Raw genomic sequence first — 22,148 nt, forward strand, 5'->3', positions numbered from 1 at the left:
AAAAAAAAAAAAAAAAAAAAAAAAAATGCATAACATCACAATCCCCTCCAACCGAGAAAGGAATATGTACAGGAACAGTGACAAATATGATTCACATACCTCACGAGCCTTAGCTGTCTCATAATCATCATAAAGTTCCGCATCAACACGTTCTCGATCAACCAGACCAATCATAGAATTAAACTTGGTTTTCAATATCTCTTCACTGCATTGCAAAACTTCCACGGAACATCACATATCTCAACCAATTGGATTTGCATAGTTTGGCATTAATATGCAATTTTTAGTACAAGGTTTTTAGTTCTGTTCATGCGAACTTAGACTTACATAGTAATTTCTACCACGGGAAGCTCAGATATAGACTCTGCAGAATCAAGGGAATTTTCCACAAGCTCCCTCACGGTAGTGTAGAGGCTCTTCCCAGGCTGACAATTCATAGAAGATCTCCAAATATCAATAACAGTAAAAATCCAAATTGCAGACAAGAATACTCCAAGCTAGCATCCTAACTTCTTTCCAATACATAATGTGATAAGCATTTTATGCAAAAAAGGTCGAAAATCAACGTCTAGCTAGTAATTCATTACTTGCTTCGTCCGTCGCGATAACTTTTATACATCCACGGTTCTCACATTGAATTATATCAAGAAATGCGACTACATTTCACCTCGATTAAGCTGAGCGATTCCTAGTCTAAAACTAACCCGTAAAAGACACTCATAGTAGGAAAAGAACATAGAGGGGGGGAAAAAAGCTGAATGCAGCTCACATTATCAAACCCAGCAATGTTCTTGTTCTCCGCAAAGAACTCAGCTGGTGATTCTGCAAAGTGGAACAAAATTCAATCAAATTAGTAAAAGAACAAAGCAAAATTACATTCCAGTAGAGGAAAAGAGAGCGAAGATACTTTGCTTGAGGATGCTTTCTTTGGGCTTCCTGGGTGTTTTTGATTTGCCCTTCTTAGGTTCATCGGGACTTTCAGAGCCACCTCCAATCTCCATCCACTAAGAAGATCCTATTCGACGGAGGAAGTACTGTTCCAAATTCCAACTCCAACAGTTAGCTAACTGGAACTGCAATCCAAAATTCTAGTCTGATCTATGTTTCTTAAATCTTACACACAAAATTTTCAGCCTCGGTTTGAAATTCAGTGAGAGAGCATCATCTAGGGTAAGCGAGCGGGAACCATCTATGCAGCCACGCAGCTAGCAAGTCTTCTTCGAGTCGATACAGTACAATCACCTGTATTGCGGGTGATGCTACTTCGCGCTTGCAAGTTACCCTTTTTCTCTTTCTCTCTGTCTATGGGCCATATGATGTTGACACGTGTTCCCATAAGTGAAATTATAAACAACGGATGGTTCAGATCAAGAAATTGCTCAGACTTAGCCGTTTACTACAAATATTACAGTTTGACTCCCGCCAAACTTCGAGGAAGAAATGGCCGGGCCCTTCGCAAGTACAGATCTTATTGGTCCACTTGGCAGGTCTTTTCACAATTCTAGACAAAAACAATAGTAACGACCGCACCAGAAAATTTAGGTTAGTTTTTAGTATAATTTATTTTCCCTATTTTCAAATTTAATTAAATTTCTTAATATGTTTCCGAATAACAAGGTGAAAACATAAATTTCACCATACAGTTAATTTAAAGTTAACTTTATAAAAAATATTAAATCTATATTCATAATAATAAATTCATTTGATTTTAATTATTAACCGTTGATTTTATTTTTTTGAGTTTCCCAAGGTTAACCAAAGGATGGGAGGTAATGGGCAAAGGCTTCCTTTATTTTTGGACATTTCCAAATATAGTGCGACCGCATCAGGAACTTTTTTGCACGATTAAAATGTCGTTTTTTAAAAATAAAAAATAAAAAATGCTCGTAATTTTAATTTTTTTTTAAAAAATAATTACAAACATTCGAATACTATCTCAAAACTTTTTATTAAATACTTATATGTTTATTGAATTCTTATCCACATTTATCCACGTTAATTAAATAATTTCACTTGAGTATAAAAATAATTATTTAATTTTAGATCTAATCACTCGTGCAAGTGGCTCAATTGATTTAATTGTTTGGATAAGTGAGTATATACTATTAATATTTGTAATGTAATAAAATAAATCATACACATGTTGCATCGACTTTCGAATCCGTTAATAATATGTGTAGGGAAGAAATCCAAACTTAATTTTAGAAAGAAAAAAAATGGTGTACCAGTTATTATGATGATATTAGAGAATCTAAATTCTAACACACCTTTAGAATGATGACGCTTCTCAATCAAGAAAGTCGGGTTGTACCTTAGCCACATTAGACACCTTAATTTGATTTTCATCTGCATTCGCCTCTTCCTTTGTTTGTTTTTCCTCCATTCACAAAAGACCCATGAGAGATCATCGAAAGTAAATAGAACATCATTTGAATCCCTCAAACTACCTTGGTGGACGTCTCTTCATCCACAAATGACGTTCTTGGTTAGAATTATCTCTCTTTAGGGCATGTCGTGATCCACTCCCCTCTTGTTTGTTCTCAATGTACGTGTATAAGTTTTTTGGTCAAACACTCTATAAATCCTCATAGACCGCGCTAACTCTTGATACAAAAACCAAAGCAAAGGAACACACTTGCCATGTGGTGATTGAATAGTGGATTCGTAATTTGAGAGAAAGAAGTAGCCGAAAAAATAAAGAAAATTGCTTATCGACGCGATGTAATTTGCCACGCGTACTCTCATTCTTAAGTCGTATATTAATTTATTTGTGAAATAAATATTATAAAAAATTGAAGAAGAAAGATGCATGGTGGCTCTGACTATATAATCAAAATAATGGCAATGAGACGTATAGAAAGAGGGAGACGACAAATATGGTCACCGTTGGTTCAGTATTCCAACGCCAATATGGATATGGTCACTGGCTATTCAGATTTGGGTAATCCATATGGACTGCTGCCTTTTATATTTTATTTTATTAAATTATTCACACCACTGCCATTAAATCGCGCCCACTCACAAACCTAAAATCTGGATGAGTATTAAACACAATTTGAATGATGAAAGTCTCACGTCCGTTAATTTGGAGAAGGATCATGGGTTTATAAAGAAAGAATATTTTCTCCATTCGTATGAAACATTTTGAGGAAACACAAATCAAAGTCATGGGAGTTTATGCTTAAAGTGGACAATACCATACTATTGTGAGTCGTGTTCGTCTAACAATAAATATTCATATTGTTTAACGAACATAAGTATTTTATATATATATATATAATAATAATAATAAGCTCGTGACCTAAAAGCATTAAAAAAAAAGTGTCAAATATACCCTTGGTATGGTCTCTTGATTTAAATATCCATATACTCCGACAAAACTTTGGAGTACTAAACAAATATGTGTATATGTATATTAATATATATTATCTAAAATAATAATTTAATACTAAAGAAGATGACGGATAAGTCTCGTGATGCATGTGTATGAACTATTTTGTTTTTTTGGGACCTTAATTTTTTTTTGTGGACTATGTTTTATCACGATGTAAATATTACTTAAAATGAGTTTAAATTCTCATATCTTATATATTAATACCAATCGAGAAGAGATTACATGATGTTGAGGATTATTGGGAGTGAGTCCCACGTTGGCTAATTTAGTGGACGATCATGGATTTATAAGTGAGGAATACTATCTCTTTTGGTACGAGCGCTTATGGTCAAGGTGGACAATATCATACCAGTGTGAAGAGTCGTGATTACTAACCCATGACACTCTATAATATATCTTATTTTTTTAACCTATGGGAATGGGATAAAATATAGAAGTTAGTGGAGGGCAACACCGTAATTTAAAGCACCAACTACGTGATGCTTTTTTCTATATAAAGGCCTCGAATTGCATAGCCAAACTCACACCAATACACATACATATATTGATCTCTTTACTGTTTGAAAGAAAAGGAGGAAAAGATGTTGAAATCTCAAGGCGTTGGGTGTTCCACACGAGTGGCTCCGGCGACCCTCTGCCATCTGCAGAGGCCATCATTGGGTCGTGGCATCAACGCCGGAGTTTCTTTTCCTTTTTGGAACAATCCCGGGAATAAGCAGAAGGCCAAGAGCATCAGCAATGGCCGCCTTAGACTCGTGTCCCGTGAAATCAAAGCAGCCTTGACCACTGTCGCCGAACCCACCACCACCGTTCTCACAAAAGTCATTGTCAAGAAGATCACTGGAGAAATCACTTCGTCAACACTTCTCATGGAAAGCAAGGCCCTCGATAAGTTGCTCAAACTCGAGTTCGCCAGCATACTCGTCGATCCCAGTAAGTTACACATCATTTATGCATGATCTTTGTTCATTTTGAGTTCATATTTCAAAAGAAAATTAACGGTTATAATCTTTTATAAAATTTTAGAAACTGGGTTGGAGAAGCCGCCGATTTCAGTTCAGGCAAAGCTGATTAGTGAAGACGTGTTGGAGGAAATTTACGAGGCGAGTTTGGAAGTTCCAGCAGATTTCGGAGATATAGGAGCTGTGATTGTTGAAAACCACAATGAAAAGGAGAAGTTCGTTAAAGAGGTTGAGCTCAATGGCCTTGCTTCCGGTCCCTTGATCGTCACCTGCAACTCATGGGTTCAACCCAAGACTCTGGTTCCCACCCAAAACAGAGTCTTCTTCACCGACAAGGTCTGACACCCCTTTCAACCCACTTAACCCATTTCCCTCACCATCTAACACAATTCCCCTTGTCTGGGCATAGTCATACTTGCCATCGCAGACGCCGGCTGGGCTTAGATCCATGAGGGAAACAGAGCTCGTCAATTTACGAGGCAATGGCACGGGAGAGCGTCAAAGTTACGACAGAATTTATGACTACGATGTGTACAATGACCTCGGAGATCCTGACAAAAGTGAAGATCTCAAAAGACCAGTTCTTGGTGGCACTGAACGCCCTTATCCTCGCCGTTGTAGAACCGGTCGTCCACCTACCAAAACAGGTACTATCACTTATACTAATTACAACAATAAACCAAACACTAATCTACCCATAATGCAGATCCAAATTCGGAGCAAAGGGCAACTGGAAGCATATACGTTCCACGAGACGAGACATTCTCTGATTTAAAGCAAGGAGTTTTCAATGCATCCACGCTATTGTCTGTGTTACGAGCAATCATACCCAGACTCCAAGTACATTTTGATCAAAACACTGGATTTCCCAACTTCAAGGCAGTCGATGCACTATTTGATGTTGATGGCTTCAATTTGCCGCCTCTTGAATCCACCACCTCTCTCAAAGATCTCTTACCTTGGATCTTCAAATTCCTCTCTGAGACTGGACAATTTCTCTTTCGCTTTCAATCTCCTGAACCCATGGACAGTGAGCGCACTCTGTTTTTCACTCTGTTTCTTCAACTTCTTGCTCTGTAATTATTCTTACGTTACGTTGATTACATGAACAGGGGACAAGTTTTTTTGGTTAAGAGATGAAGAATTTGCGAGGCAAACTCTTGCTGGCCTTAATCCATGCAGCATTCAATTGGTCAAGGTATGCATAAATCCCTCGGTAATCATCTCTAAGACCAGTAAAATCAATATAAACTCGAATAACGTTGTAGGAATGGCCATTGATGAGCCAACTCAATCCTGAAATCTATGGTCCTCCCGAGTCGGCATTCAACACCCAAATGATCGATAGAGAGATTGGCTCAATGACAGTTCAAGAGGTATGTGTGTGTGTGTTGTGAATTCATATTCATTCGCATCACCGCATTTGTAATAAGATGTATCCAAATGCACAAATGGGATGCAGGCAATTCAACAGAAAAAGCTGTTTATTTTGGATTACAATGACATGTTGTTGCCGTATGTGCGAAGAGTAAGAGCACTTAAAGGAACAACCCTTTATGGGTCAAGAACATTGTTTTTCCTAAATGAAGATGGGACGCTTAGGCCACTAGCTATTGAGCTAACACGACCACCAATGGACGGCAAACCTCAATGGAAGGGAGTTTATGGACCTAGTGAAAACGCCACTAACCTCTGGCTTTGGAGATTCGCCAAATCTCATGTTCTTGCCCATGATGCTGGTTATCACCAACTCGTCAGTCATTGGTAAATATCCCACTTAACTTTGGAGATTTGCAAGCCGTTTTCTCAATTGGTTGATGGTTTGTTTGTTTCACAGGTTAAGGACTCATTGTGCTGTGGAGCCTTATGTGATAGCCACAAATAGACAATTGAGTGCAATGCATCCAATCCACAGACTTTTAAATCCTCATTTTCGGTACACTATGGAGATCAATGCAGCTGCTCGTACCAATCTGATCAACGCAGGTGGGACAATCGAGAGCACATTCTCACCTCTCAAATATTCCATGGAGTTGAGTTCTACAGCTTATGATCTTCAATGGCAATTTGACTTGCAAGCCTTACCTGCTGATCTAATTCATAGGTAACCCAATTCAACATCTCTTGTTTTAATCAATTGACACACAAAACCTTACGCTTTTTTTGGCAGAGGATTGGCAGAGGAGGATCCAACTGCTTCACATGGTCTGAAATTGCACATCAAAGATTACCCTTTTGCTAATGATGGTTTGATCTTATGGGATGCTCTTAAACAATGGGTCACAGAGTATGTGAATCATTACTATCCAGACCCATCTCTTGTAGCATCCGACACAGAGCTTCAATCATGGTGGACTGAAATTAGAACTGTGGGTCACGCGGACAAACAAGACGAGCCATGGTGGCCGCTTCTCAACACGCCTCAGGACCTAATAGATATAGTCACAAACATTGCTTGGGTAGCATCAGCTCACCATGCAGCCGTGAACTTTGGGCAATATGCATATGCAGGGTACTTCCCAAGTAGGCCCAGTATAGCTAGAACGAACATGCCCACTGAAGATACAAACCCTGCACTTTGGAAAAGCTTCTTGGAAAAGCCAGAGGAGGTTCTTCTAAATGCCTTCCCTTCACAATATCAAGCAACACAGGTAATGTTAGTGTTGGATGTGCTGTCGAGTCACTCTCCGGATGAAGAATATCTTGGGAAGAATATGGAGCCATCATGGGGTGATAATCCTGCAATAAAGGCAGCATTTGATAGGTTTAACAAAAGGATGAAAGAATTGGAGTTGATAATCGATCACAGGAATGCTGATTTCAACTTGAAGAACAGAACAGGAGCTGGGGTTACCCCATATGAGCTTTTGAAGCCATTTTCAGGACCAGGAGTGACTGGAAAAGGAGTTCCATATAGTATTTCTATTTAATCAATGACGAATGTAGCAATTATGTACGAAGAACTCTGAAATAATGTAGCAATCAAGAGTTCAAAATAAATGTTGGTTGTTGTTTGAAGGAGTTTGCTCAAGCGAATCCCCACGCGCTCTCCAATTCTGCTATTATTGTTATATTTCAAGTAAAGACAAGACATTGGTACAACTTACCATACGTCAGAGTAGTTGCATTTCAAGTGTTGGGTTAGATTATGTCACGATTTTAGTTTGCGAAAATTGTGATGTGAGAGAATATTCTAAAGGAAAAGAAACAAAAACACCTACAAGTGTACTTGGCACGTGTTTATAGAGTTGTAGAGGATAATGACAATTTGGAAGGCAACCATGTTGTGGTTGTCGAAGAATATTTGTGTACTGTGTAGGACCTACTTATTTTGTTTGAAGCTTTCCACATTCTTTCACAATTATGATTTGGACTTCCTTTTATACCTCTGATTGGATCCACATTCATTTGAGTTCATCAGATTCATCTCTCTTATCTCCCTCTTCTGTGATCTTAAACTGCAAACCTCCCCATAAAAAATGTTGAGATCTCCAGTTTATTACTCACTTTCTAGTTCCTATCAAGTGCATTTGGTCCTTGGAAGGCCATATGGGATCAAACCATACACTACTCTAACTCGCTGCGCTCCTCCTTCTGTCGTTAAAGCCTCCGTCGACGCTCCGATGGACCATCCTCTTTCTGCTAAAGCTGTCGTTACGGTTCACCGACCCCTCCGTGGTTTGTCTCTGAACTTTGGAATAAAACAAAGGCTTCATGATATCACTGACTTGTGGGGCGCCAAGACACTTGTTTTGGAGCTTCTCAGTGCTGAAATTGATTCCAGTGAGCTAACTAACTCTCGCACTTTATATGGACCATTTATTATGTGCATGCATATGCAACTTTTTGGATTGTTCCCAATGATCGGTTAAGATGAAAAAATCGAACTCGTAGATGTATTCCTTACTTATAAATCATGATCATTTCCCTAATTTAGTCAACGTGAGACTCTCTCCCAACAATCTTCCCTTCGAACAAAGTACACTGTAGAGCCTTCCCTGATGCCTATGAAACCTCAAACAACCTCCCCTTAATTGAGGCTCGACTCCTTTTCTGGAGTCCTCAAACAAAGTACACAATTTGTTTTTGAGGCTCACAATTATTTGTTCGATATTTGAGGATTTTATTGACGTAACTAAGTTTAGAGCATGACTCTAATAACATGCTAGTAACCACAACTCTTTACAATCCTATGATAATGTTCCGTTTGAGTGTAAGTTGTCATGGTTTTGCTGTGGGATCTCTAAAAGGCCTTATATCAATGAAGATTAGCTTACGTGAAACTCCCACCCAACAATACTCAATTTGTACGTAGGGACGGGATTGGAGAAGGGAACAATAAAAGGGTACGCTGAGAGAGTAGATAGAGATGGGGACGATGTAATTACGTACGAGACAAAGTTCAAAGTCCCAGCAGAGTTTGGGTCAATTGGAGCTGTTCTGGTTGAGAATGAGCATAACCAAGAGCTGTTCCTCAAGGATATTGTGGTTTATGGCATTCCCACTGCCCCTCTTCGCTTCTCATGTAATTCTTGGCTCACCCCCAAATCTCAGAGCGATGATACCAGAATCTTCTTCACAACTAAGGTCAATTCTGAGCTTTCAGTCATATGCTGAATCTTTAGTTCACCTTGCTTAAAAGATAATGATGCTTAATCGTTTTCAGTCATACTTGCCGTCAAACACACCCAAGGGGCTGAAAAGGATAAGAGCAGAGGAGCTGAAGAAGTTACAAGGCAATGGATATGGAAAGCGGGAGACCCATCACAGGATATATGATTACGATGTCTACAATGATCTTGGCGATCCCGACAAGGGCGTCGAGTTCCAAAGACCAGTGCTTGGCGGTAAACAACATCCTTACCCTCGACGGTGTAGAACAGGACGAGCGCGTTGTCAAACAGGTTTCAACATCGTCTGATTCTTCCTGTTCTTAATTAGATTCTATATTAATTAATTAACCCAACAAATGTAGATTCGTTATCAGAAGTAAGAAGTTGGGACATTTATTTGCCTCGAGATGAAGCATTCTCACGAATAGAATATGTAAGGTTGCTGGGAAACACATTTTATTCGTTGTTAAATAGCCTCAAACTGGAGACGACAATTACAGACACCAAATTTTCTATAACTGAAGAACTCTCCAACTCCAACAAAGGGATTAAAGGCATTTGGAATTTCAATGCAATTCTTCCTAAGCTTTTTAGCTCTGTGGTTACTAAGGCTGTGGACATCCTTACCCTCCCTTCTTCTGAAACATTCGACAGTAAGAACCATAAGAACACTTAAAAACTTTCTCTACGGAACTATTTGCTTGTTTTTTAGCTCAATTGTCATAATTCTTCCTTTTTCAGAAGACAAATTCTTTTGGTTTAGAGATGAGGAATTTGCTAGGCAAACCCTTGCAGGTCTCAATCCATACAGTATAAGGCTCGTAAAGGTATGGTTAACCCCCACCCAAATTTCAATACTTCGCTCTTTTTCGGTTTTCTCTTTTGAACTTCTCCTCGAGGGTTTTAAAACGCGTTTACTAGAGAGAGGTTTCATACCCTTATATAGCGTATTTCGTTCTCCTCTTCAACCGATGTGGGATCTCACAATCCACCCCCCCTTCGGGGCCCAACGTCCTCGATGACACTCGTTCCTTTCTCCAATCGTTGTGGGACCCCACCAAATCTACCCCTTCCAGGGCCAGCGTTCTTGCTGGCACATCGCCTCATGTCCACTCTCTTTGGGGCTCAACGTCTTTGTTAGCACATCACCTCATGTTCACCCCCTTTTGAGGCTCAGCCTCCTCGCTGACACATCACTCGATGTCTAGCTCTGATACTATTTGTAACGGTCCAAGTCCACCCCGAGAAGATAAACACACAATAACTAACTAAAGAAATTTTGTGTAGGAATGGCCATTGAAGAGCCAGCTTGAACCAGATATTTATGGACCTCCTGAATCAGCCATTACTGATGAAATTGTTGAGCGTCAAATAAAAGGAGTCATGACTCTTGAAGAGGTACATGCCGCAAGACCGTTATATTACTTAGATTCATGATCATTTATAAAACAGGTGTTTAATGTTGTGGACATGCAGGCAGTGAAACAGAAGAAACTGTACATACTTGATTACCACGATCTCCTCGTACCATATGTAGCAAAGGTACGAAAGCTGAAAGGCAAGACATTATATGGTTCAAGAACATTGTTTTTCTTAAACCCAGACGGTACTTTAAGGCCACTAGCTATTGAGCTTAGTAGACCACCAATGGATGGAAAGGCACAATGGAAAGATGTTTTGACACCATGTTGGGATGCCACAGGGCTTTGGCTTTGGAAGATTGGCAAAGCTCATGTTCTTGCTCATGATTCTGGCCACCACCAGCTCGTTAGTCACTGGCTTAGAACACATTGTTGTGTAGAACCTTACATTATCGCTACACATAGACAACTAAGTGCAATGCATCCGATTTATAGACTCTTGCATCCCCATTTTCGATATACTATGGAGACCAATGCCATTGCTCGAAGCTCTCTTATTAACGAAGGAGGCATCATTGAGACCACATTCTCGCCTGGAAAATATTCTATGGAATTCAGTTCTCTAGCTTACCGGCAGCATTGGCAGTTCAACTTAGAAGCTTTGCCTGCAGACTTAATTCATAGGTACCAAAGATCCAACCAAATTATAATTCTAGTCTTTTATTTATTTATTTATTTATTTTGTTGAGATCCTATTTATAAGCCAGTAGAAGTGTTTTAAAACGAAGCTCGGTAGGGAAAGCCTAAAAAGGAGAACAATATCTGCTAGCGGTGGGTTTAGACGGTTACATATGGTATTAGAGCCAGACACAGGATGAGTGCTAGCAATGACGCTAGGCTCCGAAAGGGGTGGATTGTGAGATCCCACATCGGTTGGAGAGGGGAACAAAACACTCTTTTTAAGAGTGTAGAAACCTCTCCTAGTAGACGCGTTTTGGGGAAATGCCAAAGAGAACAATATGTGTACCATTTGCTTATTTGAATGACCCGTCTTGTTGTGTTCTCTAGGGGATTGGCTGTTGAAGACCCAAATGCTCCTCATGGTCTGAAGCTGAGTATTGAAGACTACCCTTATGCGAACGATGGGCTAATCCTTTGGGATGCCATCAAAGAATGGGCAATGGAATATGTGAATCACTACTATCCAGACCCAAGTGTTGTAAAATCAGACGAGGAGCTTCAAGCATGGTGGACAGAAATTAGAGAAGTAGGACATGGAGATAAAAAGGAGGAACCATGGTGGCCAGTCCTCGACACTCCTAAAGACCTCATTGATATTGTCACAACCATCATGTGGATTACGACAGGCCACCATGCCGTCGCAAACTTTGGACAATATTCCTTTGCAAAGTACTTTCCAAATCGGCCGAGTATTGCAAGAGCCAATGTGCCCACAGAACAACCTAAAAAACATTGGAAATACTTCCTTGAAAAGCCAGAAAATGTGTTTTTAGAAACCTTTCCTACACAGATTCAAGCAACAATAGTCTCATCGGTTGCGAGTGTGTTGGCAAGCCATCCTCCAGATGAGAAATATTTGGGGAAAGATATGGAGGCAGCATGGGCTGATGAACCTAACATAAACCAAGCATTCAATAAGTTCAGTGAAAAACTGAGAAAATTGGAAAAGATAATTGATGAAAGGAACGTGAATCCTGAACTGAAGAATAGACATGGAGCTGGGATTGAGCCTTACGAATTGTTGAAGCCACATTCAGAGCCAGGAGTGACTGGAAAAGGAGTTCCTTTTAGTATTTCTATTTAGAACCAACCTCTCAAAACAAAAATGGATGACCTCTTGAATATTTTATTAGAATGAATGTGAGTTAGAACAAAACCTGCTGGAATGATTCTTATTGGTTTGTGGGGATGTAAGAAAATGATGGAGCTATCCGACGTCGAATCCAAATTCTGAACCTTGGACATGGATGTTTACAAATGGTACTAGAGTGAAAGCATACGAGGAGAAAGTGACGACTATTCTTCCTTGATTTGTTGTTCCATGAATTTGTAGGAGTATTGTGTTTCCTCCGTTCACAAAGACCTATGAGAGATCATCGAAAACAAATAAAACATCATTTGAATCCCTCAAACTACCTTGGTGAACGCTTTCCTAATGGTGTGATTCACCGCTCTTTGAGATATATCAACTCTCTTCATCCACAAATGATGTTCGACATGGCCTGATCCATTCCCCTCTTGTTTGTCCTCAATGTATGTGTGTAAGTTTTTTTTTTTTTTTTTTTTTTTTTTTTTTTTTTTTTTTTTTTTNCTCTTTGAGATATATCAACTCTCTTCATCCACAAATGATGTTCGACATGGCCTGATCCATTCCCCTCTTGTTTGTCCTCAATGTATGTGTGTAAGTTTTTTTTTTTTTTTTTTTTTTTTTTTTTTTTGTCAAACACTCTATAAATTCTCGTACCGGCTCCAACTTGTTAAGAATGAGAAATAGGATTAGGATTAACGTGTGTATTCTCATTGATATTCGTAACTTTTAAATAGGATACGAACTACCGATTAATACTACGATGAGGAAAATACAAGCTACCAACTTTGTTTATGAGGTTTAAAAAAAGAGTTATTTCTAGTTAAGTTGGCCACTACTTTAATTTCCGAACTTTAAATTGGGTCATTTTCATTAATTATATACTTTTTTACCTTTTTTTTTTTTCTTCTTCCTTCTTCTGGTCCAATCATTTATTCATAAAATAATTAAATATTTTTCTAAAATACATATTATTTCATATAAATATTATCTCATATATTTATTAAATTTGATCAAATGTGTATTGCACTGGGGACGATATTTTGCCTTTTCTATATAAAAGGCCTCCAATTGCATAGCTAAACTCACACCCATACACATACATATATTAATCTCCCTACTGTTTGAAAGAAAAGGAGGAAAAGATGTTGAAATCTCAAGGCGTTGGGTGTTCTACACGATTGGCTCCGGCGACCCTCTGCCCTTTGCAGAGGCCATCATTGGGTCGTGGCATCAACGCCGGAGTTTCTTTTCCTTTTTGGAACAATTCCCAGAACAAGCAGAAGGCCAAGAGCATCAGCAATGGCCGCCCTAGACTCGTGTCCCGTGAAATCAAAGCAGCCTTGACCACTGTCGCCGAACCCACCACCACCGTCCTCACAAAAGTCATTGTCAAGAAGATCACTGGAGAAATCACTTCGTCCACACTTTTCATGGAAAGCAAGGCCCTCGATAAGTTGCTCAAACTCGAGTTCGCCAGCATCTTCGTCATCGTTTATGCATGATCTTTGTTCATTTTGAGTTCATATTTCAAAAGTAAATCAACGTTTATATTCTTTTGTAAAATTTTAGGAACTGGGTTGGAGAAGCGGCCGATTTCAGTTCAGGCGTGTTAAAAGATTACGTGTTTAGATTGCTGTATTTGATTTAAATCTTCCGATGGTTAGGAGTCGATTTGTATTTTATTTGATTTGATTTAGTTTTGATTTGATTAGATTTTATGTTTTGATTTGTTTACGGTTTGTTACCAGATTTTATGCCTATTTTTAGGTAGATTTTCTAGATATCTCTTTCTATTCTCCCTGTATATACAGAGCATTCTTGCTCTTCAAAATTCAATTATCTTATCTACCATTCAATAAATCCCTCTTTCACTAACAATTGGTATCAGAGCTATCTTCTTAAGGGATCTGTGAGATCAAAATGGGAGAATAAGTTTTTCAGCGGTTGCACCATCAGTCTTCGATGGAGACAATTATCAAATGTGGGCAGTTCGTATGGAGACTTATTTGGAGGCCTTGGATCTTTGGGAAGCAATAGAAGAGCATTACGAGGTCCCATTACGAGGTCCCTCCGCTTCCAGCAAATCCTATTGTAGCACAAATCAAATTACAGAAGGAAAAGAAGACAAGGAAATCAAAGGCAAAAGCTTGTCTATTTGCCGCTGTATCTGAAATGATCTTCATGCGAATAATGTCCCTTAAAACAGCAAAAGAAATCTGGGATTATCTCAAGTCCGAATATGAAGGAGATGAGAGGATTCGTGGAATGAAAGTCCTGAATTTGATCAGGGATTTCGAGTTGCAGAAGATGAAGGAGTCAGAGTCGGTAAAAGAGTACTCTGACAGACTTCTCAGCATCGCCAATAAGGTGAGATTGCTTGGTTCTGTATTAAATGATTCCAGGATCATTGAAAAGCTGCTGGTCACTCTTCCAGAGAAGTTTGAAGCCACCATTACTACTCTGGAGAACACCAAAGACTTGTCAAAGATTTCTCTTACAGAGCTCTTGAATGCTTTACAAGCGCAAAAGCAAAGGAGGTCTATGAGACAATAAAGGGTGATTAAAGGTGCCTTACTTGTTAAGCATCAAGACAGCCGCAGGTACAAAAACAACAAAAATTTCAAAAATCAATTGACGTATGGAGATTCATCTGCCAACTATCAAAAGACAAAAGGAGGAGGTTTAAAAAAATCCTATCCACCTTGTCGCCATTGTGAGAAGAAAGGTCATCCGCCATACAAGTGTTGGAGAAGACCTGACGCCTTCTGCTCCAAATGCAATCAACTTGGACATGAAGCTGTGATCTGCAAAGCCAAAGATCTGGTGAAAGAAGTAGATGCAGAGGTAGTTGATCAAGAAGAAGAAGAAGATCAATTGTTTGTGGCCACTTGTTTCTCAGGCAAAGAATCAAGCGAGAGTTGGTTGATTGACAGTGGGTGCACAAATCATATGACATATGACAAGGAGTTTTTTTAGGAATTAAGAGACACTAAAGTCAAGAGAGTGAGGATTGGCAACGGTGAACACTTGGAAGTCAAAGGAAAAGGCACAGTAGCTATAACAAGTTATGAAGGTACAAAATTTATTCCAGATGTTTTATTTGTACCTAAAATTGATCAAAATCTCTTAAGTGTTGGTCAGTTACTTGATGAAGGCTATAAAGTGTTGTTGGAGAATAAGCAGTGTTTGATCAAAGATGCTAGTGGCAAAGATTTGTTCAATGTCAAAATGAAAGGAAAAAGCTTTGCTCTAAATCCGATGGAGAAAGAGCAGATGGCCTTTATATCCAAAGCTAGTGCCACTGAGATTTGGCACAAAAGACTTGGGCACTTTCATCATCGAGGTTTGCTTCAGATGCAGTCAAAGAAGCTGGTAGAAGGACTCGCTGACATTAATGATGACATGCCTCCTTGCCGTGCTTGTAATTTTGGGAAGCAACATAGGCAACCCTTTCCTAAACAGGCATGGAGAGCCTCAAAAAAACTACAGCTGGTTCATACTGATCTTTGTGGTCCTCAACGAACACCATCATTAAATGGTAATCTTTATTACATTATTTTTATTGATGATCTAACAAGAATGTGTTGGATCTTCTTTATGAAGCAAAAGTCAGAGGTTGCGGGTGTATTTTGGAAATTCAAGGCCAGAGTCCAGAATGAAAGTGCATGCTTGATTCAAACTATAAGAACAGATAATGGCAAGGAGTCCACTTCAAAAACTTTTAACAGGTTTTGTGAAGAGGCTGGAATTGAACATCAGTTGACAGCACCATACACTCCTCAACAGAATGGCGTCAGTGAAAGGAGGAATAGATTCATAATGGAGATGACGAGATGCATGCTTCATGAGAAGGATCTTCCAAAACGTTTTTGGGGAGAAGCAGCAAACACTGCTGTGTACTTGCAAAATCGAATTTCAACAAAAGCTGTGACGAACCTGACACCATTTGAAGCTTGGTATGGTTACAAACCTTCTTTAAAGTTCCTTAAAGTATTTGGGTGTCTTTGCTTCACTTACATTCCACAGATCAAGCGTGATAAGCTTGACAAAAAGGCAGAAGCTGGCATATTTGTTGGGTATAGCACTATATCCAAAGCTTACAGAGTTTTTCAACCGCACACTAGTCAAGTTATTATGAGCCGAGATGTTCATTTTGCTGAAAATGAGCAATGGAATTGGGAAGAACTAACAAAGGTGAATCAGACTTCTAATGCACCAAACAATTTAACCTTTGGTAGCATGTTAGAAGAATCTGAAGATGAACGACAAGAAGAGTCTGAAGATGAACAACAAGATGATTTGGTTGATGATGCACCTGTGAGAGGTACAAGGTTACTGTCTGATATTTATCAAAGGTGTAATGTAGCTATTTGTGAGCCTGCAGGGTTCCATGATGCAAAAAACAGCCTACATTGGATGGCTGCAATGCAGGAGGAGCTTTCGATGATCGAGAAAAATAAAACATGGAAGTTGGTTGATCGACCTCTAAACAGAAAGATAATTGGAGTAAGATGGGTATTCAGAACAAAGCTAAATCCTGATGATTCAGTTAACAAATACAAAGCAAGACTTGTTGTGAAGGGATATGCACAAGTTTTTGGAGTTGACTATTCAGAAACATTTGCACCTGTTGCCAGGCTTGATACAGTAAGATTGTTGCTTGCTCTTGCTGCTCAAAAGAGTTGGAAAGTATTCCAGTTAGATGTTAAATCTGCATTCTTAAATGGAGTCTTGCAAGAAGAAATTTTTGTTGAGCAACCTAAAGGTTTTGTGAGCAGAGGCAATGAAGATAAAGTCTACTTGCTGAGAAGGGCTTTATACGGTCTTAAACAGGCTCCGCGAGCATGGTACAGTAAAATTGATGATCATTTGGTTGGTCTTGGCTTTCAGAAAAGTCAATCTGAACTCACACTGTATGTCAAGCATGAAGGTACAAATACTTTAGTCATTTCTTTTTATGTAGATGACTTATTAATTACAGGAAGCAATCCTAAGCAAATTAACAAGTTCAAACTGGAAATGAAAAAGATATTCGAAATGACAGACCTTGGTCTGATGTCATATTTCCTTGGCATTGAGATCAAGCAAACCCAAGATGAAGTGTTCATTTGTCAAAAAAGGTATGCAAAGGAGATACTAAAAAAATTTCAGATGGAGGATTGCAAAGCAATGAATACTCCTATGAATCAAAAGGAGAAGCTGGTCAAAGATGATGGTTCTGCCAAAGTTATTGAAGCTGAGTTCCGGAGCTTGGTAGGGTGCCTGATGTACTTAACAACAACCAGACCTGATATCGTAAATGCTGTAAGTATTCTCTCCAGATTTATGCATTGTCCCAATGAGACTCACATGAAAGCTGCAAAGAGAGTTATCAGATACATCAAGGGGACAAGGAAATGAAGCTAATTGGTTTCTCTGACAGTGATTGGGGTGGCTCAATCGATGACATGAAGAGTACATCTGGTTACTGTTTTTGCCTCGGATCAGGCATGTTCTCTTGGTGCTCAAGAAAGCAAGAAACTGTAGCTCAATCCACTGCTGAGGCAGAATTGATAGCTGCAACAGCCGCAGTAAATCAAGCTCTCTGGTTAAGGAAAATTCTCGTGGATCTAAACTTGGAGCAAAAACACAGCACTGAGATACTAGTTGATAACCAAGCTGCTATTGCAATCTCCAATAATCCAGTTTTTCATGGAAAGACTAAGCATTTCAACATCAAGTTATTCTTTGTTCGAGAAGTTCAAAAGAGTGGTGATGTGACTCTTTGCTATTGCAAATCTGAAGATCAAATTGCAGATGTCCTTACCTAACCTCTGCCACTTAGCAAGTTTGAAGATTTCAGAAAAAAGCTTGGAGTTTGCAGCATCTAAACCAGGAGGAGTGTTAAAAGATTACGTGTTTAAATTGCTGTATTTGATTTAAATCTTCTGATGGTTAGGAGTCGATTTGTTTTTTATTTGATTTAGTTTTGATATTTTTTGCAGATTTTTTATGTAGATTTTCTAGATATCTCTTTCTATTCTCGGTGTATATATAGAGCATTCTTGCTCTTCAAAATTCAATTATCTCATCTACCATTCAATAAATCCCTCTTTCACTAACAAGGCGAAGCTGATTAGTGAAGACGTGTTCGAGGAAATTTACGAGGCGAGTTTGGAAGTTTCAGCAGATTTCGGAGATATTGGAGCCGTGATTGTTGAAAACAACAATGAAGAGGAGATGTTCGTCAAAGAGGTTGAGGTCAATGGCCTTGCTTCCGGTCCCTTGATCGTCACCTGCAACTCATGGGTTCAACCCAAGACTCTGGTTCCCACCCAAAACAGAGTCTTCTTCACCGACAAGGCCTGGCACCCGTTTCAACCCACTTAACCCATTTCCCTCACCATCTAACACAATTCCCCTTGTCTGGGCATAGTCATACTTGCCATCGCAGACGCCGGTTGGGCTTAGATTCATGAGGGAAATAGAGCTCGTGAATTTACGAGGGAATGGCACTGGAGAGCGTCAAAGTTACGACAGAGTTTATGACTACGATGTGTACAATGAACTCGGAGATCCGGACAAAAGTGAAGATCTCAAAAGACCAATTCTTGGTGGCACTGAACGCCCTTATCCTCGCCGTTGTAGAACCGGTCGTCCACCGACCAAAACAGGTACACTGCCACTTATACTAATGACAACAATAAACCAAACACTAATCTACCCATAATGCAGATCCAAATTCGGAGCAAAGGGCAACTGGGAGCATATACGTTCCACGAGACGAGACATTCTCTGATTTAAAGCAAGGAGTTTTCAATGCATCCACGCTATTGTCTGTGTTACGAGCAATCATACCCAGACTCCAAGTACATTTTGATCAAAACACTGGATTTCCCAACTTCAAGGCAGTCGATGCACTATTTGATGTTGATGGCTTCAATTTGTCGCCTCATGAATCCACCACCTCTCTCAAAGATCTCTTACCTTGGATCTTCAAATTCCTCTCTGAGACTGGACAATTTCTCTTTCGCTTTCAATCTCCTGAACCCATGGATAGTGAGCGCACTCTGTTTTTCACTCTGTTTCTTCAACTTCTTGCTCTGTAATTATTCTTACGTTACGTTGATTACATGAACAGGGGACAAGTTTTTTTGGTTAAGAGATGAAGAATTTGCGAGGCAAACTCTTGCTGGCCTTAATCCATGCAGCATTCAATTGGTCAAGGTATGCATAAATCCCTCGGTAATCATCTCTAAGACCAGTAAAATCAATATACTCGAATCATGTTGTAGGAATGGCCATTGATGAGCCAACTCGATCCTGAAATCTATGGTCCTCCCGAGTCGGCATTCAACACCCAAATGATCGATAGAGAGATTGGCTCAATGACAGTTCAAGAGGTATGTGTGTGTTGTGAATTCATATTCATTCGCATCATCGCATTTGTAATAATATGTATCCAGATGCACAAATGGGAAGCGGGCAATTCAACAGAAAAAGCTGTTTATTTTGGATTACAATGACATGTTGTTGCCGTATGTGCGAAGAGTGAGAGCCCTTAAAGGAGCAACTCTTTATGGGTCAAGAACATTGTTTTTCCTAAATGAAGATGGAACGCTTAGGCCACTAGCTATTGAGCTAACACGACCACCAATGGATGGCAAACCTCAATGGACCGAGTGAGAACGCCACTAACCTCTGGCTTTGGAGATTTGCCAAATCTCATGTTCTTGCCCATGATGCTGGTTATCACCAACTCGTCAGCCATTGGTAAATATCCCACTTAACTTTGGAGATTTGCAAGCCGTTTTCTCAATTGGTTGATGGTTTGTTTGTTTCACAGGTTAAGGACTCATTGTGCTGTGGAGCCTTATGTGATAGCCACAAATAGACAATTGAGTGCAATGCATCCAATCCACAGACTTTTAAATCCTCATTTTCGGTACACTATGGAGATCAATGCAGCTGCTCGTACCAATCTGATCAACGCAAGTGGGACAATCGAGAGCACATTCTCACCTCTCAAATATTCCATGGAGTTGAGTTCTACAGCTTATGATCTTCAATGGCAATTTGACTTGCAAGCCTTACCTGCTGATCTAATTCATAGGTAACCCAATGCAACATCTCTTGTTTTAATCAATTGATACACAGAACCTTACGCTTTTTTTTTTTTTTTTTTTGGCAGAGGATTAGCAGAGGAGGATCCAACTGCTTCACATGGTCTGAAATTGCACATCAAAGATTACCCTTTTGCTAATGATGGTTTGATCTTATGGGATGCTCTTAAACAATGGGTCACAGAGTATGTGAATCATTACTATCCAGACCCATCTCTTGTAGCATTTGACACAGAGCTCCAAGCATGGTAGACTGAAATTAGAACTGTGGGTCACGCGGACAAACAAGACGAGCCATGGTGGCCGCTTCTCAACACGCCTCAGGACTTAATAGATATAGTCACGAACATTGCTTGGGTAGCATCAGCTTACCACGCAGCCGTGAACTTCGGGCAATATGCATATGGAAGCTACTTCCCAAATAGGCCCAGTATAGCTAGAACGAACATGCCCACTGAAGATACTAACCCTGCACTATGGAAGAGCTTCTTGGAAAAGGCAGAGGAGGTTCTTCTTAATGCCTTCCCTTCACAATATCAAGCAGCACGGGTAATGTTAGTGTTGAATGTGCTGTCGAGTCACTCTCCAGATGAAGAATATCTTGGGAAGAATATGGAGCCATCATGGGGTGATAATCCTGAAATAAAGGCAGCATTTGATAGGTTTAACAAAAGGATGAAAGAATTGGAGGTGATAATCGATCACAGGAATGCTGATTGCGACCTGAAGAACAGAACGGGAGCTGGGGTTACCCCATATGAGCTTTTGAAGCCATTTTCAGGACCAGGAGTGACTGGAAAAGGAGTTCCTATTTAATCAATGAAGAACGTAGCAATTAAGTACGAAGAACTGTGAAATAATGTAGCAATGAAGAGTGCAAAATAAATGTTGGTTGTTGTTTGAAGAAAGAGGCCTTCATGCATGTGGCTGAGGGAGAGAGAGAGCACATAATATTTTGGTTTGTTAATCCCCATGCATTGAAACTTCAAATAGGCAGTTGCTTAAAGATGGATACTCATCACCCCATCCATACATGTATTGGGCTGCCTTTTCAGACCCAATTAAGTGCCACTGCGTTCCATTTCTGCTCAAGCGCATCCCCACATGCATGCTCTCCAATTGCGTTCCATTTTTAACATAAATAGAATTTATGATGATTTAATTTAGAAAGAAATGAAGAAATCAAGTAGAGAAAAAGAAAAAGAAGAGAAGTTCAATACTCGAGTTTTGTGCTATTCTCGTACGAAAAACACTTAAAAATATCAAAACATAGGTTGGCAAATGAGAGTGGTCTAATACGAAAATGATACTCCCAAGTGCTTGGTACATACATGGTAGGGCGGCAACAGAAACTAGCCCAAGATTGTCCGATTCATAGGAATTGACCCTAATAAATCCAAGCTATAATAGAACCCTATATCACGGCTAGGAGTCGAGAATAATAAGCCAAGAACTTTAAGGTCATAAATGTCTTTTCCCAACACATTTCATTCTCAACGATAATAAAAATTAATATTCGTACCAACAATCATCCAACGTTCTAATTAGTTTCTAGTCTAATAGTAGTTTTGAAATATTTACGACCACGAATATTCTTTTTCATATAGCATATTTAAAGTGTGGTTGATGGAATTAGCAGGCATTTAACTCAAGTTGGGGAAGTTGTGGAGATGTGACCATTTGAAAAGGAAAATCATGTTTTAAAAACATGTAGACATGAGGTGGAGGTAAGAGACGTGACCGTCTGGATACAGTACAGATTTGTAGCTACTAACCATTGGTGCATCATAAACTTGTATATGTACTTGTAATTCATTATATATCACACTCACTCGCTCACAATTTCCTTCATTCAGCCCTCTCTTTCTTTCACTGCAAGAGTGAG

The 22,148-nt window shown here is 39.4% G+C and overlaps 3 protein-coding genes and 1 pseudogene across 4 annotated transcripts in view; 3 read left to right on the top strand and 1 right to left on the bottom strand.

The window, feature by feature from the left end:
• LOC111459466 (DNA topoisomerase 6 subunit B) overlaps nt 1-1,241 on the bottom strand; it is a 6,735-nt gene extending 5,494 nt beyond the window's left edge. Inside the window, exons 1-5 of one of the 2 annotated variants that reach the window (XM_023102388.1) lie at nt 1,119-1,241; nt 908-1,034; nt 770-822; nt 328-425; nt 100-205 (exon numbers count right to left, since the gene is read on the bottom strand). In XM_023102388.1, coding sequence (XP_022958156.1) covers nt 100-205; nt 328-425; nt 770-822; nt 908-1,001 — 351 coding nt within the window. In that variant the 5' untranslated portion in view covers nt 1,002-1,034; nt 1,119-1,241. Of the gene's footprint in view, nt 1-99; nt 219-327; nt 426-769; nt 823-907; nt 1,035-1,118 lie in introns of those variants that run through there. The other variant, XM_023102389.1, reaches the window with a different exon arrangement.
• Nucleotides 1,242-3,931: 2,690 nt separating this feature from the next.
• Nucleotides 3,932-7,370, top strand: LOC111459461 (linoleate 13S-lipoxygenase 2-1, chloroplastic-like). The gene is made up of 9 exons (XM_023102380.1): nt 3,932-4,327; nt 4,421-4,692; nt 4,766-5,003; nt 5,063-5,386; nt 5,469-5,554; nt 5,625-5,732; nt 5,819-6,120; nt 6,194-6,460; nt 6,527-7,370. Exons 1-9 carry the CDS (start codon nt 3,976-3,978, stop codon nt 7,284-7,286), a joined length of 2,709 nt encoding a protein of 902 aa, XP_022958148.1. The 5' UTR covers nt 3,932-3,975; the 3' UTR covers nt 7,287-7,370.
• A 441-nt stretch (nt 7,371-7,811) lies between these two features.
• LOC111459464 (linoleate 13S-lipoxygenase 2-1, chloroplastic-like) lies at nt 7,812-12,594 on the top strand. Its single transcript, XM_023102381.1, has 8 exons — nt 7,812-8,139; nt 8,672-8,943; nt 9,023-9,260; nt 9,332-9,622; nt 9,711-9,796; nt 10,257-10,367; nt 10,446-11,014; nt 11,399-12,594. Exons 1-8 carry the CDS (start codon nt 7,836-7,838, stop codon nt 12,153-12,155), a joined length of 2,628 nt encoding a protein of 875 aa, XP_022958149.1. The 5' UTR covers nt 7,812-7,835; the 3' UTR covers nt 12,156-12,594.
• A 709-nt stretch (nt 12,595-13,303) lies between these two features.
• Nucleotides 13,304-21,269, top strand: LOC111459462 (annotated as a pseudogene).
• Nucleotides 21,270-22,148: the final 879 nt, after the last annotated feature.

The sequence above is a fragment of the Cucurbita moschata genome, unplaced genomic scaffold (genome assembly GCF_002738365.1).
Source record: "Cucurbita moschata cultivar Rifu unplaced genomic scaffold, Cmos_1.0 Cmo_Scf00022, whole genome shotgun sequence".
Lineage (NCBI taxonomy): Eukaryota > Viridiplantae > Streptophyta > Magnoliopsida > Cucurbitales > Cucurbitaceae > Cucurbita > Cucurbita moschata.

Bases quoted from the DNA above. Each gene is read 5' to 3' on its own strand.
- LOC111459461 (XM_023102380.1), top strand. From the start codon at position 3,976: ATGTTGAAATCTCAAGGCGTTGGGTGTTCCACACGAGTGGCTCCGGCG. The intron at 4,693-4,765 runs GTCTGACACCCC...GTCTGGGCATAG, and splicing joins GAGTCTTCTTCACCGACAAG to TCATACTTGCCATCGCAGAC. The intron at 6,461-6,526 runs GTAACCCAATTC...TTTTTTTGGCAG, and splicing joins CCTGCTGATCTAATTCATAG to AGGATTGGCAGAGGAGGATC.
- LOC111459464 (XM_023102381.1), top strand. From the start codon at position 7,836: ATGTTGAGATCTCCAGTTTATTACTCACTTTCTAGTTCCTATCAAGTG. The intron at 8,944-9,022 runs GTCAATTCTGAG...AATCGTTTTCAG, and splicing joins GAATCTTCTTCACAACTAAG to TCATACTTGCCGTCAAACAC. The intron at 11,015-11,398 runs GTACCAAAGATC...TGTGTTCTCTAG, and splicing joins CCTGCAGACTTAATTCATAG to GGGATTGGCTGTTGAAGACC.